Here is a 20,352-nt window from a genome sequence, read left to right on the forward strand (position 1 = left end):
CTAACTCAATGAAGAAACTCATCAGGCAGTTTCAGATTGGAACTTCGAGAACAATACATGAGATTTTTGTTTTCTTCCTCCACAATCAAGTCACGGTTAAATCCTGAGGTACATGCTGTGACCTTAAATCCACCTGAGGCATATTGTCAAGAGAAAGCATTTTGAGTCCCAAAGAAAACTTCTCAAGAACCAACAAAAACTAACAAGGTAAAATGCTCCCTGAGAAAGGGATTTCCAGGAGAGGGGCTGAGGGTCCTTGACACCTGGGACAGCAAAGCCACCCAAGCAGAAGTGGGTGAAAGCTGTGCTCCACGCTCTCAAGAGGCTCTTCTAGAAGAGGTTTGCTCTCCACCAGGAGCGTCCCCACCTTCTGTCCCCGGTGACCTTCCCAGCCGCACGGAGGCTGCTAAAGCCTCCCTCCCATCCGCCTCCCCCCCGCCCCCAGCAGAATGGCTAGCATCACTCTCTGATCACTTTTATGGAAAATATAGGAGGCATTTCATTACATGGATCACCCTGTCTCTTTCAGTAACTACTCTTCACATCAAAGCCAACTCTCGGGTCAGCCTTAGAATCAACCTGGTTTCATTGAAAAGCCCATGGAACATGAAGTCAGCCCAGTGGCGAGGAAGAGAAAGGAAGGGAACACGATGTAATTTATAGATTTCTTTTGAAAGGGAGAAAAATATCTTACAATGCTCATCATTTCCGTTTATGAACTCCCGAAAGGCACTGCTCTTAAATGGAAGTCCTAAAAGACGGGCTGGGCTATCGTTCCCCACTACCACGTCCGGGGCTCTTGCAGGAGCAGTGCGGTGGCATAAAAGCGGGCTGAGACCTAGGCCAGACCCTGCGCTCGGTGCTGGGGAGATCAAGGTGAGAAAAACAGGCGCAGCTCGTGGCCCCAGGCAGCGCCCAGCCTGGCCGGGAGGCCCCTCAGAGAAACAGCTGGCCTCGGGAGACGCGGCGCGGGACGGATGTGGCCTGCTGGTGGCGGTGGGAGCGGGGGGACCACAGCCTAAGCCTCGTGCCAGGAGCCACCCTGGTTGAGCACAGTAAGGATGTGATAATCAGCTAGAGGGCTCAAAGGAGGAACTTTGTCTCCTTCATTGCTGTGCCTAGAACAGCTTCTGGAATAGAGCAGATACTCCATAAATGTTGTCTGTTACATAAAGGGCAGATATAGGAGTCTTCAGTGGCTGTTTCTACCTACTCCATACCTCCATAGCCTCATTGTTTAAGAGAGAATCACATAACGTGTTTGGTTCACTGGGGTGTCCCCGGACAAAAGACCTGAATCGGGTAACTGCTGTTAACAGGGCAGGATTCCAAGGGTCTGATTTAAACTTACTTAACCCAACAGTATTTTTTGAGCATTGTAACAACAGTCGGCAAACTTTTTCTATAAAGGGTCAGACAGCAAATATACCAGGCTTTGTGGGCCATACAGCCTCTGTCCCAACTACTCAATGCTGCCCGTGGAGTCTAGACATAATGGAAGCCAATGAGTGTGGCTGTGCTCCCAGGAAACTTAACTTCATTTACAAAAACAGGCAGCAGGCTGCACTTGGCATAGTTTGCTGACCCCTGATCTAGACTACGCTAATCTTGGGCTAGGCAACAAAAGTAATTCTGGAAAGCCGGAAGACGGGAGTTCCTATCCTTATCAATAGATTCTAAATCCTAATACATTCTAACTAGATGGTCTCATTCTTAATAAGCTCTAGAGACGCTAGAAGCCAGGGATCGATTGTTCTTCTATTCGGATCCCCAGCCCCCCTGAAGTGGGGAGGGGGGCGGGGCTGTGTCTGGAGGTGGGCGGGGCTTCAGCCGGCTTCCAGTTCAGGTCGGTTACACCCTTACACCCGTTCTCACAGCGCACCTGACACGTGGGAGGCCGTGTGAGGGGCTGACGCCGCCCTTGTCCCTGAGGGCTCACTGTATAGAAACAGACCCGTGAAGGTAGCATGAATGCCAAGACGCAGGCAGGGATAAAATGGAGTGTGTGGTGCTGAGGGAGCCTGGCCCCTAACCCCCAAACCGGAGATGATTCCAGAAGGGTCCCCTTGAGAAAGCGGCACCAAGGCTGAGACTGGGCCTCTAGAAGCATTCGCTCATTTACTCTTGAGACATTCACTAAGCACTCACTCCGTACAGAGCCCTGTTGTCAGTACAGGGGATCCAAGGGTGAACAGAACAAAACCGGTGCCTCTGTGAAGGTGACATTCTCGCGGAGGAAAGAAGCAATGGGCAAGACCACAATAGTCCCCTGAGACCTGAGACCGATCTGGCTGTGAGGGGGTGGAGAGTGAGGCGGTGGGTGGAGGGCAGGTGGGGGGTGTTACTGAGGACAGGTAGTCGGGACAGCTTCTCTAAATGAGGAAATGGACAGAGCCGAGAGGACTTGGGGGAAGTGCGTGCCCGAGGGGGGACTGGTGAGAGAGCAAGGGCCTTATTAAGGGGGGGGGGGGGGAGGTCAGAGGGGAGGCCCGGCTGGCTGAGCACAGTGCAGGAATAAAAGACATTCCACAGCACGAGGTCCGAGAGGCGGCGGAGGAGCCCAATCGGGTGTCATTCTAAGTGTGACGGAACCGTGAGCAGGGGACACTGATGTGGAAGGTCCGTTCTGGCCGCCGGCCGGGGCGGGGGCAGGGAGGCCAGTTGGCCGCTGCTGCTGGCATCCTGGTGAGAGGCTATGGCGCCTGGACCAGAGCGATAGCTGTGGTGGCAGCCAGAAGTGAGGGGCTGTTTGGGAGACATGGCTGGGGGGGGGGGGGGAGGGGAGTGCAGGCGCTTGGGGGTGGGTCCTGGGGCCGGACCCCAAGGGGTTTCCAGAGGACAGCAGAGGACTGGCAGGAGGGGCAGGGTGGGGGGCAGGAGACCTAGGAGGGTGGAAAGGGGCTCAGCCAAACATTCTGGCTTTGACTGTTCGTGCCCGGCCTGCCTCACACTCGGAGGGCAGTGGGGCGGGCAGGGTGGGCTCCAGAAAGGTGGCAGGAGCTCCTGCTATTACCAAGGTCAGGGGCACAGTCTACTGGACTCTGCTCAACCTAAGGGCAGGATCTGTTCAGAGGCTGACACAGGGCCAGCACATTGCCGGCATGGACGGAAAGAGGCCTGACCATGTGTAAGCATGGGGCTGTGGGCGTCTCCTGGCAGAGCTATAGCTCCCGAAAAACCCATTGAGTATCTTCTCCTTGGCTCTTTGGGCCTGAGGTCCCAGTACTCGGGAGGCCAGGAAAGATCTGAGCTACCCATGGGCCGTGGGTCCTTTTTGCCTGCAGACAAAATTAAGACGGGCCTTCATGGTGCTTGCAAGCTACAACAAACGAAATTCACAAGTTAATTATATGGTCTGTTAAACTATGAGGAGTGATATGGAGAAAAATCCAGCAGGAAAGGGGGATAGGAGATTCCAGGGAGAGGGGGTTGTCCATAAAATCCTTGTTGTGAAATCTGAGCAAAGACCTGAAGGAGGTGAGAGGGAGCCATGCGGAAGTGTGAGGGGAGAATGTTCCAGGCAGAGGGAACAGCAAGTGAAAAGGCCCTGAGACTGGAGCCTGGAATGTTTGAGGCGCAGGAGTGAGGCCAGAAAGACAAGAGTGGAGTGAGCAAGGGGAAGCCAAGGAAGAGCCAGTGAAGAGAGGCCTGGGGGCCCCTGTGGGTCCTAGAAAGGGCTTGGGTGTTGCTCTGATTGAGGCAGGAAGCCATCAGAGGGTCTGAGCAGAGGAGTCTCACTATCTCACATTTTACAAGACCCTCTGGTTGCTCCGTTCACAAGAGACTGAAATAGGGTAAGGACAGAAGCGGGCAGAACAGTTAGGAACCTACTGCAATAAATCCAGACAAGAGACAGCGTCCTGAACCCAAGTAATAGCAGTGAAGGAGGTGGGAAGGGGTCGGAGCCTGAAAATATTCCCAAGGGATTACATGTAAGCTTTCACATGAGAGCCTACCTGTGGATTTCGCAGGAAAGGAAGGTGTCAAGGTTTGAGTCCAAGGCTGGGATTGGGAAGAATCGGGAGCTCAGTGTCGGCCACATTAAGTTAGAGAAACCTATGGGACTCCCTGGGGAGATGCCTTGGGGTCTGGGGCTCATGGGACAGGCTCTGGCCCCGACAGGAGTTTGCCAGTTGTCAGCTGGTGGATGACATTTACAGCCACGAGCCGATGAATGGCCCGAGGCGGTGGTGCAGAGAAGAGGTGCAGAGTCTGAGCCCCAGGATGCCAAGGTTTAGAGGCCAGGAAGAGGAGGAGGCCCCAGGGAAGGGGGCTGAGGGGGTGGCAAGTGGGTGGCCCGGGTCACCCCTACCATCCCTGCTCCACCAGCTGGATGGAGGACCTAGAACAGAGGAGGAGGAGAGAGCATGCCAGAAGGGCTGGACAGGAACGCAGAGCTCATCTCCTGGGATGGCAAGAAAGTGGGGCTCACTTGCTCTCAAGCCATCAGACCAAGCTTCAGGCCTCCTGGGGGGCCCAGCAGAAGGAAGGCGCCCCATAGATATCTAATGGGACGAATGAATGAATGAATGAATGAATGAACATTTTTACCCCCAAACCCCATGGGTATTTAAGGAGTTCCAAAGCTTCTCCTGAACACAGAGTCCAGGGACTTTCTGGTGACAGGCCCTGGCCACCACCCTGAGCCTCCTGACATCTGGGCCCCACGAAGGTGTGGTTAGTGTGGCTCTAGCCCACCTGTCACTAGCTTGCCCAGGAACAAATGATGGCCAGACCTGTTTTGCCCAGCCAGCTCTGGGGGGCCATCGATGTGTCTGCCACGGTGCCCCAGCCCCCGCCCATCCTTACCCTTACCAAAGCTTGCGAGCGGGTGAGGAAGAGGCAGAGGTGGCCCAGGTGTGACTTCCTGTGACTGTCAGTGTGTCGGTCTTTGTGCACAAGTGTGTGAGTCTGCTGTGTTCTGTGTCTTTCGGTGCCCGTGTGTCCGCGCATCTGAGCGTCTATCTGAATGTGTGTTTGCTCGTGTCTGCTGCGTGTCTACGGGTCCCTGCAGGCTGTGTGTGTGTGTGTGTGTGTGTGTGTGTGTGTGTGTGTGTGTGTGTTGTGTCCAGGAGATGGGAGTTGGTATTTCCCACTGGTCGCAGTGTGATTGGGGCACATCCCAAGCCACCACCCCTAGTCGCTCACATCCATGCAGCCAGAGCAAACATTTCTCAAAACGGCTCCGACCTCGTGCATTCCACGCACGCTGACACTTTGAATTCTGTCCCCCTTCATTTCTCTAAGTGCTGGTGGCACCCAGCACGCTGACTTCCCCACCTAGTCCTGACTCACAACCCGCACTGTGATCAACACCAACCCGGGGCCCGTGAGAAGCAGCAACGGTGCCTTCTGTCAAGATGAGAAAACTAACATTTCCTGGTGCTTGGCGCGTACCGGGCGCTCTTCTAACTGCTTGAAACGTCTTTACTCCTTACTCTTCATCGCAGGCTATGAGCTGGGTGTGCTCGTGACCTCCCTCTGGCAGGGGGGACAACTGAGGCTCAGAAGGGCAGGGGGCATGGCCGGCGGAGGCACGCAGGGCGCCTCTCTCCTGGGTTGGTGCAGCTGATCACCAGCCCCGGAGACAACAGGGAATGGGACGGCATCTGGCACCGCGCAGATGGCACTCCCCAAGGAAGCTCCGGGGCTTCTGGAACTCTTTTCCTTATGTCATTAGATAGAACACACCTGACAACTTTATATGTTACCTGTGTTCCCCTTCACAATGCCCCGGGAGGTAGGTGCTGTTGGTGTCCCCATTACACAGGCAAGAAACTGGAGGCACGGAGGCCACACTGCCGGTGGGAAGGCTGGGACAGGGCTCCAAGGAGGCCCCGTGTGGAGCCCGGGCTCCCAAGCCACCGCTCTCAGCTTCTCTCTCTCCCCTCATCCATCGTCATCCGCTTCCTCCTTCCTTCTCCCTCGCTCTGTCCTTCCTCCTCTCTCTCCCCTTCCCCACCTCTCTCGCACCCACGCTCACACACACACTTGTGGTCCTGGCCACCCCATCCAGCACAGCGGGGAGGGGAGTGAGGGAGAAAAGCCCAAGAGCCCAGCAACCCCTCCTGAGCCAGCTCCTCGCTGATCCTCTCCGCTTAGAAGGGGAAAAAAAACCCAGGTGGGATAACAGACATAAAGAGTTGAGCACTGCGCCCGGAAAATAGGGAGCCCGCCCTCCATATACCTGGTAAGACTACCGTTTTAATCAAAGGCCACAACTGGCACAGGGAACAGGTGAGACTGTGGCCTGGCTGGCTGAGTGGACCCTGCGGGGAGGTCTGGGGGACACAGGGCCATCAGAGACAGGCAAGACCCTAGAGATCACCTAATCCAGACAAGGAAGCGGAAGCCAGGCATACCACGTGATTTGCACGAGCCCCTGCTGAGACATCACTTCACACCAGGGTGCCTGGAGCCTCAAAGTTAAGCCCTCTACTCTTCCACAGGCAGGGGCATCTGTGCCCCACCTCTGTGTCTACAACCCCCCCCATTACAGCTTCAGCCCACCGCAGCTCTGTGCCCCAAGCCTGTACCTCGTGAGCCCCCCACCCTGGCCTGCCTCGTTCCCTTTAGGGCTCCCCAAGCTCTCCCGTGGCTCTCTGCGATCCAGAATCTTCCAGTTCCCTGAGCAAGGATGCTTCTCCAGCCCTGGAGCACACACGCTGCTTCCTCTCCCTGGAACACTCCACATCCCGCCTCTCTTGTGCCCTGTTAGCTTCTCCTTATCCTTCAGATGCCAGCCCCAGCATCACTCCCTGGGGGAAGCCCTCCTTGATGCCCACGTGAGCGCAGAGGATGCTCTGAGGGGCAAGACGTGCATGTCTGAAAGCAGGGGAGGGCGGTGGTCAAGACACACAGGCCCTCGAGGCTGACCTCCTGGGTTCACAACCCAGTTTCCCCACTTCCTCGCTGGGCGGACTCGGACAAATGGCTTAACCTCTCTGTGCCTCAAGTTTTAGCTGCCGCTTGATGGGGGCTAACCAAAGCACTTCTTTCACGGAGCTGTAATGAGAACTAATGAGTTAATAGATACACAGTGCTTAGAACAGCCCTGGGGTACACGAACCACTCGATGAACATTGGCCATCTATATGTGACATCAGCCTGTCACATACCTTCATGGTGCCATATGGGTACCTTTCTTCCATAGCACTTTATCCTGGTTCATAATTACATAATATCTGTGTTATTACCTGATGACATGTATCTCTTTCATGAGAATGTAAGCCCCATAAAGACATGGCCCAGGCCTGTTTTTGAACCCCTGTGTCTTCCATGCCCAGCCTGGAAGTTGGTACAGCGGCGGGCACTCGACCTGTGTTTATTCATTGGACCCACAGCTAGTTAAAAGCGAAGCATCTCCCCACTCCGGGACCATGAGGTCCTTCCCCAGTACAGCATATTATGTTCTCAGCCAGGAAATGTCCAAACTGCAGCTCGCAGGCCAAATCTGCCCCCCGCCCCCACCACCACTGTTTTTGTAAATAAAGTTATTATTGAAATAGAAGCGCACTCATTTGTTTACGTATTGCCTGTGGCTGTTTTCAAGCTACAACAGCTAAATTAGGTAGTTGCAACAGAGAACATATGGCCAGCAAAGCCAGAAATGATTATATTTACTACCTGTCCCTCTACAGAAAAAGTCTGCCAATACCTGCATTAGGTATTTGTAACCTCCTTGAAGCCAAGGCCATGGCTTCATGGGGCTGGTGTAAGGTTTAAATGGGTTTATCCATGTAAGGCACTTACGATGGTGTAGGGAGAGCTCCAGAATTGTTGGTAGGGACTGCAGAGTTCCATATGCTTACTCATAGGAGATCGATAAATATTTGTTCATTGAATAAACCAGATACTTTCTGCTCCTCGCGATAGACTTTAGCACTAAAACCACCCCAGCTTCAGTGGGAATCAAGGCAATTCGTGGGGAAGAAGTGTCTGGATGGAGGGGGCAGGACGATAGAAATAATGATTGTACCATTTACTGTACCCTTTCTAGGGTAGAAACAGGACAGCCATGGTCCAATGTAACCTTGACAATAGTGCCTCTCGAACTTTCGCGTGCACGTGACTTGTGTTACGTGCTTTTGCAAAAATGTAGAATCTAACTCAGTAGCTGGCAGTGTAACACCCAAGAATCTGCAGGCTCTAACCAGCTCCCCCGCGATGCCCAGGCCCCCGGCCTTCCGACTGCCCTGTGAACAGCAAACCTTACATTCCCGGGAGCTGGGTATTAGGGTTATTTTTCCCATTCTCCAGGATGCAGAAACAGACTCAGCCAGGTAAAGACCCTTGGCCCAAGGACACATTGTTAGGGACAAGGCCCGCGTCTGAGCTCAGATGTGACGAACTCCCAAATCCCCACTCAGCCTATGACACTGCTTAGCGGGAAAGAACTCTTTCGAGAAACTTCTCCAATGTAAGAGTCCCTGCTTGCTCTAAAGCAGCTTCCTCGCCCAGCCTCCATCTGGGTCTCGCTCTGCTCATCTGAGCCACTGCCACTGCCCCCCTTGGAAGTCACACCAACCTCTCCTTCTTCCTTCTTGCCGTCACCCCCCCCCCCCATTCCCAGCTGGTCAGGAATCGTATCCACACAGGGAGGGCAGAAGCGTGAGAAATCATCTGATGGTCCACACCCGCTTTGCACATGGGCAAACCAGAGAGGACGAGGCACCTGTCTCAGCCACACAGCAAGTGAGTGGCATAGTTGGGACCCTACGCCCAGATCTCTGGACTCTGCAGCATCCCTCCCAGGCTCCTTGGAAGCCCCAGAGGGAGAGTACAGGATGGCCCAAAAGTTGGGCCGATCCGGACTTGAATCCTGACTCACTAGCTGGGCTGCCTTGGGCGAGTTACTATGCCTTTCTGAGCTTTAGTTTTCTTGTCTACAGACAGGGGCTAAAAAACACAGCCCATGGGGCTGTTATGAGGATTAAATCACAGAATGTATGTCATGTACTCGTTCAAGGCTCGACACAGAATGGTGCTTATCACAGATTCTCTCCCCTCTCCCCTTGTGCTTGTGACGATGAGGATTCAGGCAGCATTGACTGTGCAAGTCCAGGCACCTTGCAATCATGTGTGCGCGTGTGTAGGGATGTGCGGGAAGGGCGACCAGGTTGGGGACATAACAGTTCTCTTGAAATGACTTGCTGGGGGAGAACGCTCAGGTCTGCGGGGAGGTGGCCCATCCGTCAGCGGGAGAAGGGAAGCCCGATTGCCCAGGAACCCAACTGCACCCTCTGTGTGCCTCCTCCTCTGGCCCCGGCTCAGGTTCACCTTTCTTCAAGTCCCCCTAAAATAATCGACTCACCCAACAGCACCAGTAAGCAGTGTAGACTTCCTAAAGATCCATGGGGAAGACAGAAGAGGGGTTTTATGCCACGCATCGCAGCACACTGCCTAAAATCCTCTTAGAAAAATGCCCCGAGTTCTATACAGAAAAACTCTCTTCGCCACACTGCCCCCCAAAGGGGTGGGGAGCCAGGGGAGGCTCGACCCCCGGCACCTTCCTCTCCAAGATGCACATCCCCAGCCAACCCTTACCCCCACCCCAGGGCTGAGCCAACAGGCCCTCTAATAGGACCCAACTTCCTCAGAAGCCATTTAAACAGCCCAAACACGTAAAGAAAACTTCCTTTTCTTCACACAAGCTTCCAGATGGCTCTGCCTGGCCCACAGCTCCGGGGATGAGCAATCAGGGTTCTGAGGTCACTCGCTGCCTATTTGAATCTGGAGAGAAAAGCTCTTTTCCTCTCCAGAGAGCCTTTAGGGAGGACCTCATCCGGACACTGTCCCCCACATACACAGCCTGCCTGCCTGGCCTGCCTCTCCCCCAGCTGCCTTCCCCTGCCCTCAGCCACCCTGCATCCCTCTGTCCTCCTTCCTCTCACCTGCAGGTGGCAAATGTTCCTGAAGATACTCTTTTCTCTTGCCTGTTTATCAGTCCTTGCTTCTTATCTTATCCTGAAGGCATTTTGTTGTTGTTGTTGTTGTTCTTTGTTTTTTACTTTTTCTTTTCTTGGTAACATGTCTGCTGCTGCTTCTTTCTGGAAACCCTCCCCACACTTACTCACTCAGTGAGCCTTTATTGGGGACCTACTGGGTCTTTGGCACAGAGGTGCGGTGGGGACAGAGAGAATAAAAATAAATAAATAAAAAAAAAAAAAGGCCGCAGTCCTTGCCTTCATGGGACCCCACGGCTTATGGTAGCAGCATATGTAGAAACGAATTTTTCCTGTAATAACTATCATTTAACCAGTGTTTACCACATACGCTCCGAGTTTCATCCCAGTGCGTTATCAGAATCAGCGCATCTAATCCTCACAGCAGTCTTGCAAGGTAGGCACTATTACCGTCCCCATTTTATAGATGAGAGAGTTGAGGTGCAAAGCGACAGCTTACCCAAATTTACACAGCTAACACATGGTAAAGCCGGATCCAGATCCAGGCTGTGCGGCTCCTTCACCACTATAACACGCTGCCTCTCCTTGTGCCCCAAAGCACAGAGGAAGGGACAAATAACTTTGCCTAAGGAAGTCAGGAAAGGCTTGACAGAAGAGGCGAATTTGAGTTGAGGGTTTTTTTTTTTTTAATTTTTTTAATGTTTATTTTTGAGAGAGAGAGAGAGAGAGAGAGAGAGAGAGAGAGAGAGAGAGAGAGAGAGGAAGACACAGAATCTGAAGGAGGCTCCAGGCTCTGAGCTGTCAGCACAGAGCCCGACGCGGGGCTCGAACTCACGAACTATGAGATCACGACCTGAGCCGAAGTCGGAGGCTTAACCGACTGAGCCACCCAGGCGCCCCTGAGTTGAGTTTTAATGGATGAATAGAATTTGCTGAGTCAAAAGGAACAGGAGAAACATTCTAGTAAGAGAAGTCAGTGCGTCAAAAGTCAGAAGCATGCAATTACATGACATGGGAAGGGTGCTGTGGCTTGACAAGAGGAGACATGGGGACCAGGAGGCATGAAGCCTGAGGGGGGCAGAGGTCAAGTCACACAGGGCCCTGTGGGCCTCATGAGGCCCTGGTTTGGTCCTGTAGGCAGAGAGGAGCCCCTGAAGGGCCACGAGCTGGGCAGTGGCTTGCGCCCGCTCCCCTACCCCACTCCCACTCCCTTGGGCCGCTCTCTCCCCCTAGCGTCCCTCTGGCTCACAGCTGTGCCCTTCTCTCTCTCTCCCTGACCCTCTGTGTTCTGCAGGGGCCGTGAGGGCCTCAAGCATTTTCCCAATCCTGAGTGTGATTCTGCTTTTCATGGGTGGACTCTGCATCGCAGCCAGCGAGTTCTACAAGACTCGACACAACATCATCCTGAGTGCCGGCATCTTCTTCGTGTCTGCAGGTAATGGCCACGGAGCTGCGCGGGCCAGAGCCCAGGCCCGCCTGGGGGGAAAAGGCTGAGGCTGGGGTGCTCAGCGACCGGGAGGGAGGACTCGACAGGGAGGGGGGAGGGGGAAGAGGGATCTCCAGGACTGGCAACAGGTCATGTCATAGGGCAGGTGGGTTGTGCTGGGGCTCCCGCCCCATAACAACGTCCAAGCCCCCCGCCGCCACGGAGTCCCCCAGGAACATCCCCAGACCCCGTCTCTCAGCCCAAATGGCCCATCTTCCTCCTACCTTTTAGAAAAGGGCCCAAATCCCGGGTCCCTCTCAGAATACTGGGCCTGTCCTCACTGCCCTGTCCCCTCACTGTCCCACTTGGGTGCAGGCAGGCACCTAAAACCACGTCCCTCAGCCCCATTACAGGACTAGTCACATTGCTACAGATGCCAGAGAAAGAACACGGCTGTGGGATGAGCCATTTAACAAGAATGAGGAACACTTAAGTAGTCCTTACCACACCGCGGCCCCCAAGAGCTTCACAGGTATTAAGTCATTTAGTCAATCACTCCCACAAGAGCCAGTCCTATCCTTCTCCCCATTTTACAGATCTGGAAACTCTAAGGTTACCTTGCCAAGGGCTTTGATTCCAGGAGCCAGTCTGAACCTCCTGCAATCCCAGCTTCAAATCTCTGTGCGGCCTGGAGCAAGTTACCTAACCTCTCTGTGATCCCTTTCCTCAGTTTGCAACCCCCTTGAAAAGCGCTCAATAGTGAAGGCAGGTAGCAGACGCTCAATAAACAGTGTCCATTATCATGACTCAACGCGCTGTAGAATGCCTCTCTCTTCTCCCCCTCCACTCCCGCATCTTTGTCTCCAACTGCCCTCCCCTTTGTGGCTCTCTTCGGTGGCGTGACAAAAATATTAAGGTGATGCTTGCCCATGTCACTGTAGAGCACTGACCCTGAAAACTCCGGATCAGGGAGAGCCCGCCCAGCTGCCCCTGCCCTTCGGTTCCCCCCCCACTCCCCAGGGCCTGATATCCTGCTGGAAACTAACCGCCCCCCCTCTCTGACTCCCACCCCTCCGCGCCCGTCCCCGTGCCCCGCAGGTCTGAGTAACATCATTGGCATCATCGTGTATATATCTGCCAATGCCGGAGACCCCTCCAAGAGCGACTCCAAAAAGAATAGTTACTCGTACGGCTGGTCCTTCTACTTCGGGGCCCTGTCCTTCATCATCGCCGAGATGGTTGGGGTGCTGGCGGTGCACATGTTTATCGACCGGCACAAACAGCTGCGGGCCACCGCCCGCGCCACGGACTACCTCCAGGCCTCCGCCATCACCCGCATCCCCAGCTACCGCTACCGCTACCAGCGCCGAAGCCGCTCCAGCTCCCGCTCCACCGAGCCCTCACACTCCAGGGACGCCTCCCCCGTGGGCATCAAGGGTTTCAACACCCTGCCGTCCACGGAGATCTCCATGTACACCCTCAGCAGGGACCCCCTGAAGGCCGCCACCACGCCCACCGCCACCTACAACTCCGACAGGGATAACAGCTTCCTCCAAGTCCACAACTGTATCCAGAAGGAGAACAAAGACTCTCTCCACTCCAACACAGCCAACCGCCGGACCACCCCCGTATGAAGCCCGCGGGAGGGGGTGGGGGAGGGGCCTGGCAGCGCCGCAGGAGGGGCGCGTGCGCCGGGAGGTGGGGCGAGCAGGGGAGGGGGTGGGAACCCGACCATCCAAGGGGAAGGGGAAACCTTCCGAGAGCAAAAAAACAAAACAAAACAAAACAAAACAAAACAAAAACAAAAACAAAAAAACAAAAAAATAAAAAAACAAAAAAAACAAAAAAAAACAAAAAAAGAGAAAAACATAACAAGTAAATTTGAAAAAAAAAGAACAAAATATAAGAGGAACACAGAAGCAAAACGACAGGAAATGTGAAAAAATATTAACCGAGGGAAAGAAAAACAAACTTTAAAAAAAAAGAGAGAGAGGATAAAAAATTTAAAATAGAAAATAAATCTAAAAGAAAATGCATGATTTCCCATGTACCATTATTTTAACATTTAATAAAAACCAATTTAAACGAAAAAATAAAAGGGAACCAAGATAACATTAAAGCAAAAAAATGAGAAGGAGCGGAAAGGAAGGGGGATGTTCTCTGCATTTATCAGAGGTTTATGTTACTTTTTGTTTTAATGCGGGAGAGTTAACTTTTCTGTTCTCTTTAACCCCAAGCGGGCTCTGCCTCCCTGGGCGAGTGGGGGGGTGGAGACTCAGGGGCCCCGGGGCCGGGTGAGCCCCTCGGTCACTGCCAGGTCCCTGGAGCCTCTGGATGGTTGCCCCAGGAACGCTGGGCAAGCTCCGAGGCTCGCGAGGCTTGCGAGCCGGCTCCACCCAGCATCGATGGGGCAATTGTAGGCCTCCAGGTGACCCTAGAGTCCTTGGTCCCTCCTGTCCGAAAGGTGCCTGGAGGGGGGTGCACTTGGGGCTTGCGTAGCGCCCAAGTTCCCAGTCCTTAATGGTCCTTAACCCACTGTGATGACTTCCTAGGCCTTGAGGGAGGGGAAGGAGAGGGGATGGCTGCCTTTGGCTTGCAAGATGCCCAGAAACCCTGGAATCCTCAGGGTGAGCTTTTGGGGTCACCACCCCAAGCTCCTGTCCCTAGGAGCGGGAGATGCTCACCCCCCGGGGGGTTATAAAGCAGCTCTCCCTCCTCACCTCTCACCTCAGGGCACTTGATGACCCTGGGGCGATGGTGGACCCCCAGACTCATAGGCCCCCGGCCCCCTGGGAAGGGGGGGCTCATTGACCCTTTGGGGGTCCTTGGACTCACTGAAGCCCCCCTCCCGGGGGCCCAGCGAGTCCAACAACGACACTGCAAAAAGGTTTCTTTTTACAAAAGAAAAAGGAAAAACAAGTGGTGATTTTTTTTAATAAAAAAACCACAGACTATAAATAAATGTAAATATATAATAAGTGGATTTACTTGCAAGAAAATCAGATAGTATTTTTCTTTTAATTCTTTTCCAGCTTTAAACTGTGAAAACAAAACAATGGGGTGGGGTGGGGGACTTAAAATTTAGCAGGGAACTCGTAAAGAGAAAACAGAAAACAAATATACAAATCCATTAAAAAACAAAACAAAACCAAACTGCTGCAAGAGATAAGGGCTGGGCTCAGGGGGAGGGAGAGGAGGGGGGCCCTAGGGGGAGAGACAGGGGGGTTCTGTGAGGAAAGATCTCTTCCTTATACCAGGAAGGTGCTGCTAATGTGGAAGAGAGAGAGAATCGCGACGGAGAACCCGGTCTACACGAAGGAGATCGAATACCCACTCACACACACTCACATACGCACACGTACACACTCCTCCGGGCCCTGTGCTCCAATCACACACTGGGATACACTCTCAGCCTAAACCCTTTCCTTCCCATACATAGCCAGAGGCAGGGCTCAGAGAACACTGACTCATGCCCTCCAAAGCCATTGACAATAACCACACACACACACACACACACACACACACACACACTCACACTCACATGCATGGAAAGGGCCCCAGTCTAAAATCTAGCTCTGGATTTTGGAATACCTTGCTGCTAGGGCCTCTCTGGGCCTCAGTTTTCCCCTATGTAAGCATAAGGATTGACCTACATGAGTTTCAAAGGCCCATTCTTATTCTTGGTGTCGATGACTTTTAAGATGTGCCACCTGCCCAGAGGAAGATGCCAGGGATGACCAAAATAGCTGCCATCCAGCCCCCAGACATTGAGAACATTCCCAAATCATCAGTCAGCCTCTCAGACACACACACACACACACACACACACACACACACACACACACCCCATATGCCTCCTCACTGTGCTCCCAAGCCCCTGCCCCCACATCCAATGTCAGAGCAAAAATACACACATGTGAGCAAACATATCCTGCCATTCAGACAGAGAGGGAAAAGGCACCAGAGGTCACTAAAGTCACTCTTCATTTGGTGTCCCCTTTCTTTAGTGCCATAACCCAGTCACAGAGAGTGAAGGGGGCTTCTCTGAGAGAAGAGATTAACAACCGCCAGGCCTTCCCCACTGCCTTTGGGGGTCAGAGAAAAAGAGGATCCTCTGAGGTTTGCTGGGAGGGGTTAAGGTTGCGGGGACGGAGGGGATCGCAGGTTGAGGACCAACCCCCCAAATTAAGCTGACACCATGGACTAAAGTCTGGGGCGTCCCGTGTTGCTCCCCCGCCTTCTTCCCAGACCATCAAAGGCCAGTTCCGACTAACGGAAACCCAACAGCTTTGTCAAGTGTGGATTTCAGCCCAGCCTGCCAGCCACTCTGCTCAAAGTGGGGGGCCCCTGCTGGCCCCCACTTGGTTTGCTTCGCACTGGCCTGGCCTGAAGTTCCTAAAGTTGAGCTCTGGAGAGTTGCGGGGAGTAAGAAAGGAAAGCCCTTTTTTCAAGTCAGCTGCAGCTGGAACCCTAAACTCAGCCTGAGCCACAAGGCAGAACATCTGCCGTCCCCGAGCGCACAGAAGGCCACGCCCCCCCGGGGGCAGAGCCAAGGCGGCCAAGGTTAGCGCGGTGGCAACACAGCGCTTCTCGGTCTGGGCAGAAATCGCAGCCTCTCTCCCTCCCTCACCCCACCAGCTTCCAAACCTGAAAAAGATGAAGGACTAGAGAGAAGGAGAGGCCCCAGGAAAACAGCAGACAAACGGGTGCTGTCGGAAGAGGAAAATTGGCCCTAGTTCTCTGGGTTCTGGCAGAGTGTTTGTGGGATAGCAACTGGCGCTTCTTTCCAGGCTGGGGCCTGGGGCCTGGGTCCGCTTGAAGAAGGCCATCTGGGTGCAGGGTGAAGCCAGCACTGCGGAGAAAGGGCTAGGGGGCCCGAAGGGAGGGAGCGGGGAGGGGGGCTGTCAAGGGCACTGCTCGCCAGGGCAGCTGATTGCTCATGCCCAGCTCAAACCAGTTCAAGAAACCAACCTCCGATTTATTTTCTTGGTGGGTCCTTTTTTTTTTTTTTTTTTTCAGACTGTTAACAGAAAAAAAAATTTTAAAAAGCAGAAAACTTAAAAAAGAAAAAAAAAAGAAAAAAATCCTGGTACATGAAATAAAGATTTTTTTTTATAGCTTGGTCCTCACGTCAGTGGATTTCTTTAATTGCTTTCCCAACTAAACAATCCTGAAGCTGTGCAGTCTCAGAGCTGGGGGATGGGAGGCTTCGAAGCCATGCAGTAGAATGTCCCCACTCCACAGGTCATGAGTCTCCTCGTAAGTATCCTTTAGGGATACTTGCACACCTCTGGCGACAGGGAGCTCATCCCCTCCATGGGCAGCCTAGCCTGGGCTGGGCAGCGTTCATTGGTCAAAGTCTCCTCTGCAAGATGAATTTCAATCCACTTCTTCCTGTGAATCCAGCAACAATGAACAAGTGCCTTCCCTTTCGAACACAATCGTCCTTTTGGATATTTGAAGATGGCAAGCATGATGTCCTTGAGTTCTTTGTTTTAGAACAAACCAGCCCCACTCAACATCCCAGTGACACTCCAGGGTTTCAATTTTTCCCCATGAAGGTGTATAGCCTGGAATGAACGTGACCCTGCAGGTGAACTCAGAGGGCTCCCTGCATGGAACTGCTCCTCCGAGGGGACTGTGGATTGGGAGGCAAATGAGGAGGGTCTAGCAGGAAGCCCTGGGTCTCTCCTAACAGGAGAGACAAAATGGGGAGTGTCCTAGTCTGCTCAGGCTGCTATCACAAGGCCAAGACTGGGAAGTTTAAACAACAGACATTTACTTCTCCAGGTTCTGGAGGCTAGGAGGTCCAAGATCTAGGTGCTGGCAGGTTCTCTTCCCGGTAAGAACCCTCTTGCTGGCTTGCAGATGGTCACCTTCTCTCTGTGTGCTTACAGGGCACCAAGCTCTGGTCTCTCTTTCTCTTCCTATAAGATCACCAATCCCATTGGGGTGCCTGGGTGGCTCAGTCGGTTGAGCGTCCAACTTTGGCTCAGGTCATGATCTCGCAGTTTGTGGGTTCGAGCCCCGCGTCGGGCTCTGTGCTGACAGCTCAGAGCCTGGAGCCTGTTTCAGATTCTGTGTCTCCTTCTCTCTCTGACCCTCCTGCATTCATGCTCTGTCTCTCTCTATCTCAAAAATAAACAAACGTTAAAAAAAATCTTTTTTTTAAAGATCACTAATCCCATCATGGAAGCCCCGCCCTCCTGACCTCATCTAACCCATTATCTCCTAAAGACCCCCACCTCCAAATAGCCTCACACTGGAGGTTAGGGCTTCAATACATGTATTTCAGGAGGCCACAAACATTCAGCCCATAACAAGATGCCAACAGGAGAATTTGACCCTTGACATTGAAGAAAGGCCCCATTTGCAGGCAGCTAAAGAGCCAGCCTGCCGATGTCTAGCCCTGGTCTGGTCAAACTGCCAACATCAGCTATTTGAAAGAGCACTGTAAACACCTCTTAAAATCCATTAAACACATTTCATTTAGTTCCTTTTAACTTTGAGAAAAACTGTCATACTGAATAGGAGGGGAGGAAAGAAGGTCTTCCAAAATCAAATCAAGATTTAAAAAGCAAACAAAAAGGAACTCATCCGTTGGCAAGTTGTAAACCGCTTCCTTCCTCCTCCTTCTATTGCTTCTCTGGGCCCACTTGCCCATCACCACCTTGCTGAATTTATTATCCTTAATGAGGAAGGTCAGGTACAAACTCACAACCAAATGTGTGACAAACAGGAAAAGGGAAAGCTAACCAAAGCTTGTTTAAAATGAAAACATTATAACACATTGTTCTGAAAGGAGAAAAGAGCTTCATTCTGTCCTACTGATATCCCACATTGCAGACCAAAAAACAAACAAAACGAACAAACAAAACCCCACGGAAATCTCATTCGTTACAATAGCTGGGATTCACTGGCCTGGTTATTTGAATATTTTCATTTGGAAAGCCAGAAGAGTCACCTATATGTGATCTTTGACACAGCCATGATAATACACAGGGATGGGAACTGGGGAGGATCCCAGATGTCACGATGTCCCAGATGTCATGACCCCAGTCCTGACATAGATCAAGGATTCTTCATGAGCTCTGGAAGGCAGGGTCCCTGGGAGGGGAGACAGTGCATAAGACGTGGGGAGGAAGCATAGTCATTGTACAGGTCTCCTTGGGGTCCAAGAGAAAGGAGATGTACACAAAGGAGACCCAAGTGACCCAGACCTAAGAGAAGCCCATCCCCACACCATGAGGCCCCAGAAAACTCCACTCTGGAATTGGCCCATGTTCAGAACTCCCTGCTCCATTCAGCTCAGGTCCCGTCCGGCCACGCCACCAAGCCACCCCCTCCCCAAACATCTCTTCCCCCAAGATCACCCCTAACATCTGCAAGCCCCAGGGTAGGAGTAGATACAGAGCCCCCAAAGCATAAACTTGAATATTTAAAGGCTACAAATCAAACCAACAAAGTTTAAAATATGTTCCATCCTTTCATCCTGACAAACATCTCTTCGTGGTGACCTAAAATACTAGATTGGAATTTGGAATTCTCAGCCTGGTCTGGATGCTATACCCAAAAGTGGCAAGGGGCAAACCCAGCCTGGCTCCTAGCCCAAGCCTGGCCCCCTTCCCTTCCCACCTCCAGCTCTGCTCAGCACAAAGCCGGTGTCCATCCCAGCCTGCACGCCCGAGTTCCAGCTACAGACACCCAAACAACAACTCCTTGACCATCCCTCACACCAACCCAACCTCAAGACAGATGGCAGCCAACCCTGGAGGTTGGCTTAGGATCCTTTGGGCAGAAGTTCTAGAGTAGCAGGCCCCAGAGAGAGAGTTCTGAGAGAGGGGCGTGGGCTCAGGGTAAGCACATGCCCTTGGATTATGGACTCTTCCCCCTACGGAGGGGGGCATGGCCTAGAGGGCCACAGCTAGCTTCCCCGAAGCCCAATGCCCAAAACAGGGGCCCCTCTTGCCCAAGTCTGAGGTCAGCACAGACTCTCTCTGGCTTTTCAATGTAGATTTCAAATCCTCAGGTCCAGCCCTCAAGGCAAGAGGTCACAGAGCTCAGAAGACCTATCCTTTCGTGCAAAAGGGCACTGCTGAAGCCCAGAGAGGGCAAGCAACGTGTCCACACCTGCACAGGGAACTCGCTTCCCGCAGGCTCCAGGCCCTGGTCTCCTGACCTCCGCAGTCCCCAGCCACCCCTCCTGACGGAGGTTTGAAGGGCTCCTTCTCCTCCCTTCTCCTCCCTTCTCCATTCGCGCTCCAGGCTTAGAGTGCTGACCTCACTGAACTCTGAGGGCAGTGGAGGCAGGGGAGGGAAGGCTGCTGTCTCAGGAGACCTGACTAACCAGGAGGGTCAGTTTGGACTGGCTTCCAGGCCAATCACAGAGAGAGCTGGCTGGGTGCCAACGACCACCGGCTCCCCTGGTGCACGGGCTCTGGAAAGAGGCCTCTCTGGGCCACGTGCGGAGACTTCTCCCAGGCCCGAGGAACTTTGCCAGCTGCCTTCCCAGCCACAGGCTGTCACAGACGGACAGCCAGCAGCCAGTGGTGTGCTGGGACTGCCTTCTACAGGTGGGCAACGCGTATCCCCTCTCAGCTCTCCAGGAGGCCACCCTGGCACCTTGAAAAGGGAGTGGGCAAATGCTGTAAGTGGGGGATTTTTTTTTTTCAGTTCATTTATCGTGAGAGAGAAAGCATGAGCCGGGAAGGGGCAGAGAAAGAGGGAGAGAGAATCCCAAGCAGGCTCTGCACTGTCAGCATGGAGCCCGGCACGGGGCTCAAAGCCACGACCCGCGAGATCATGACCTAAAAGCTGAAGTCAACAGCAGGACGCTTAATCAACTGAGCCACCCGGGCGCCCCAGGGATTTTTTTCTTTTTTTTAACAAAGAGCTGATTATCAAACATTTGCCGGCGCATCATTCCACAAATATGTAGATATGGTGTGTGCGTATAGGTTCACTCATGCACACCTTCAAGACACAACCCCACCCCCCCGCCACACACAGCACGTGAGCCTA

The 20,352-nt window shown here is 53.1% G+C and overlaps 1 protein-coding gene and 1 long non-coding RNA gene across 9 annotated transcripts in view; one reads left to right on the forward strand and one right to left on the reverse strand.

Moving 5' to 3' along the window:
* Window positions 1-15,227, forward strand: part of CACNG2 (calcium voltage-gated channel auxiliary subunit gamma 2) — a 111,059-nt gene extending 95,832 nt beyond the window's left edge. Inside the window, exons 3-4 of the mRNA XM_019446786.2 lie at window positions 11,200-11,340; window positions 12,430-15,227. Of these exons, the coding sequence (XP_019302331.1) occupies window positions 11,200-11,340; window positions 12,430-12,965 (677 nt within the window). The 3' untranslated portion in view covers window positions 12,966-15,227. The remainder of the gene's footprint in view (window positions 1-11,199; window positions 11,341-12,429) is intronic.
* The window catches only part of LOC109265513 (uncharacterized), a 108,284-nt gene that overhangs the window by 66,139 nt on the left and 21,793 nt on the right, over window positions 1-20,352 (reverse strand). The window lies entirely within an intron of this gene.

Source organism: Panthera pardus, unplaced genomic scaffold (genome assembly GCF_024362965.1).
Source record: "Panthera pardus isolate Hobbes unplaced genomic scaffold, ASM2436296v1 HiC_scaffold_6, whole genome shotgun sequence".
Classification (NCBI taxonomy): Eukaryota; Metazoa; Chordata; class Mammalia; order Carnivora; family Felidae; genus Panthera; species Panthera pardus.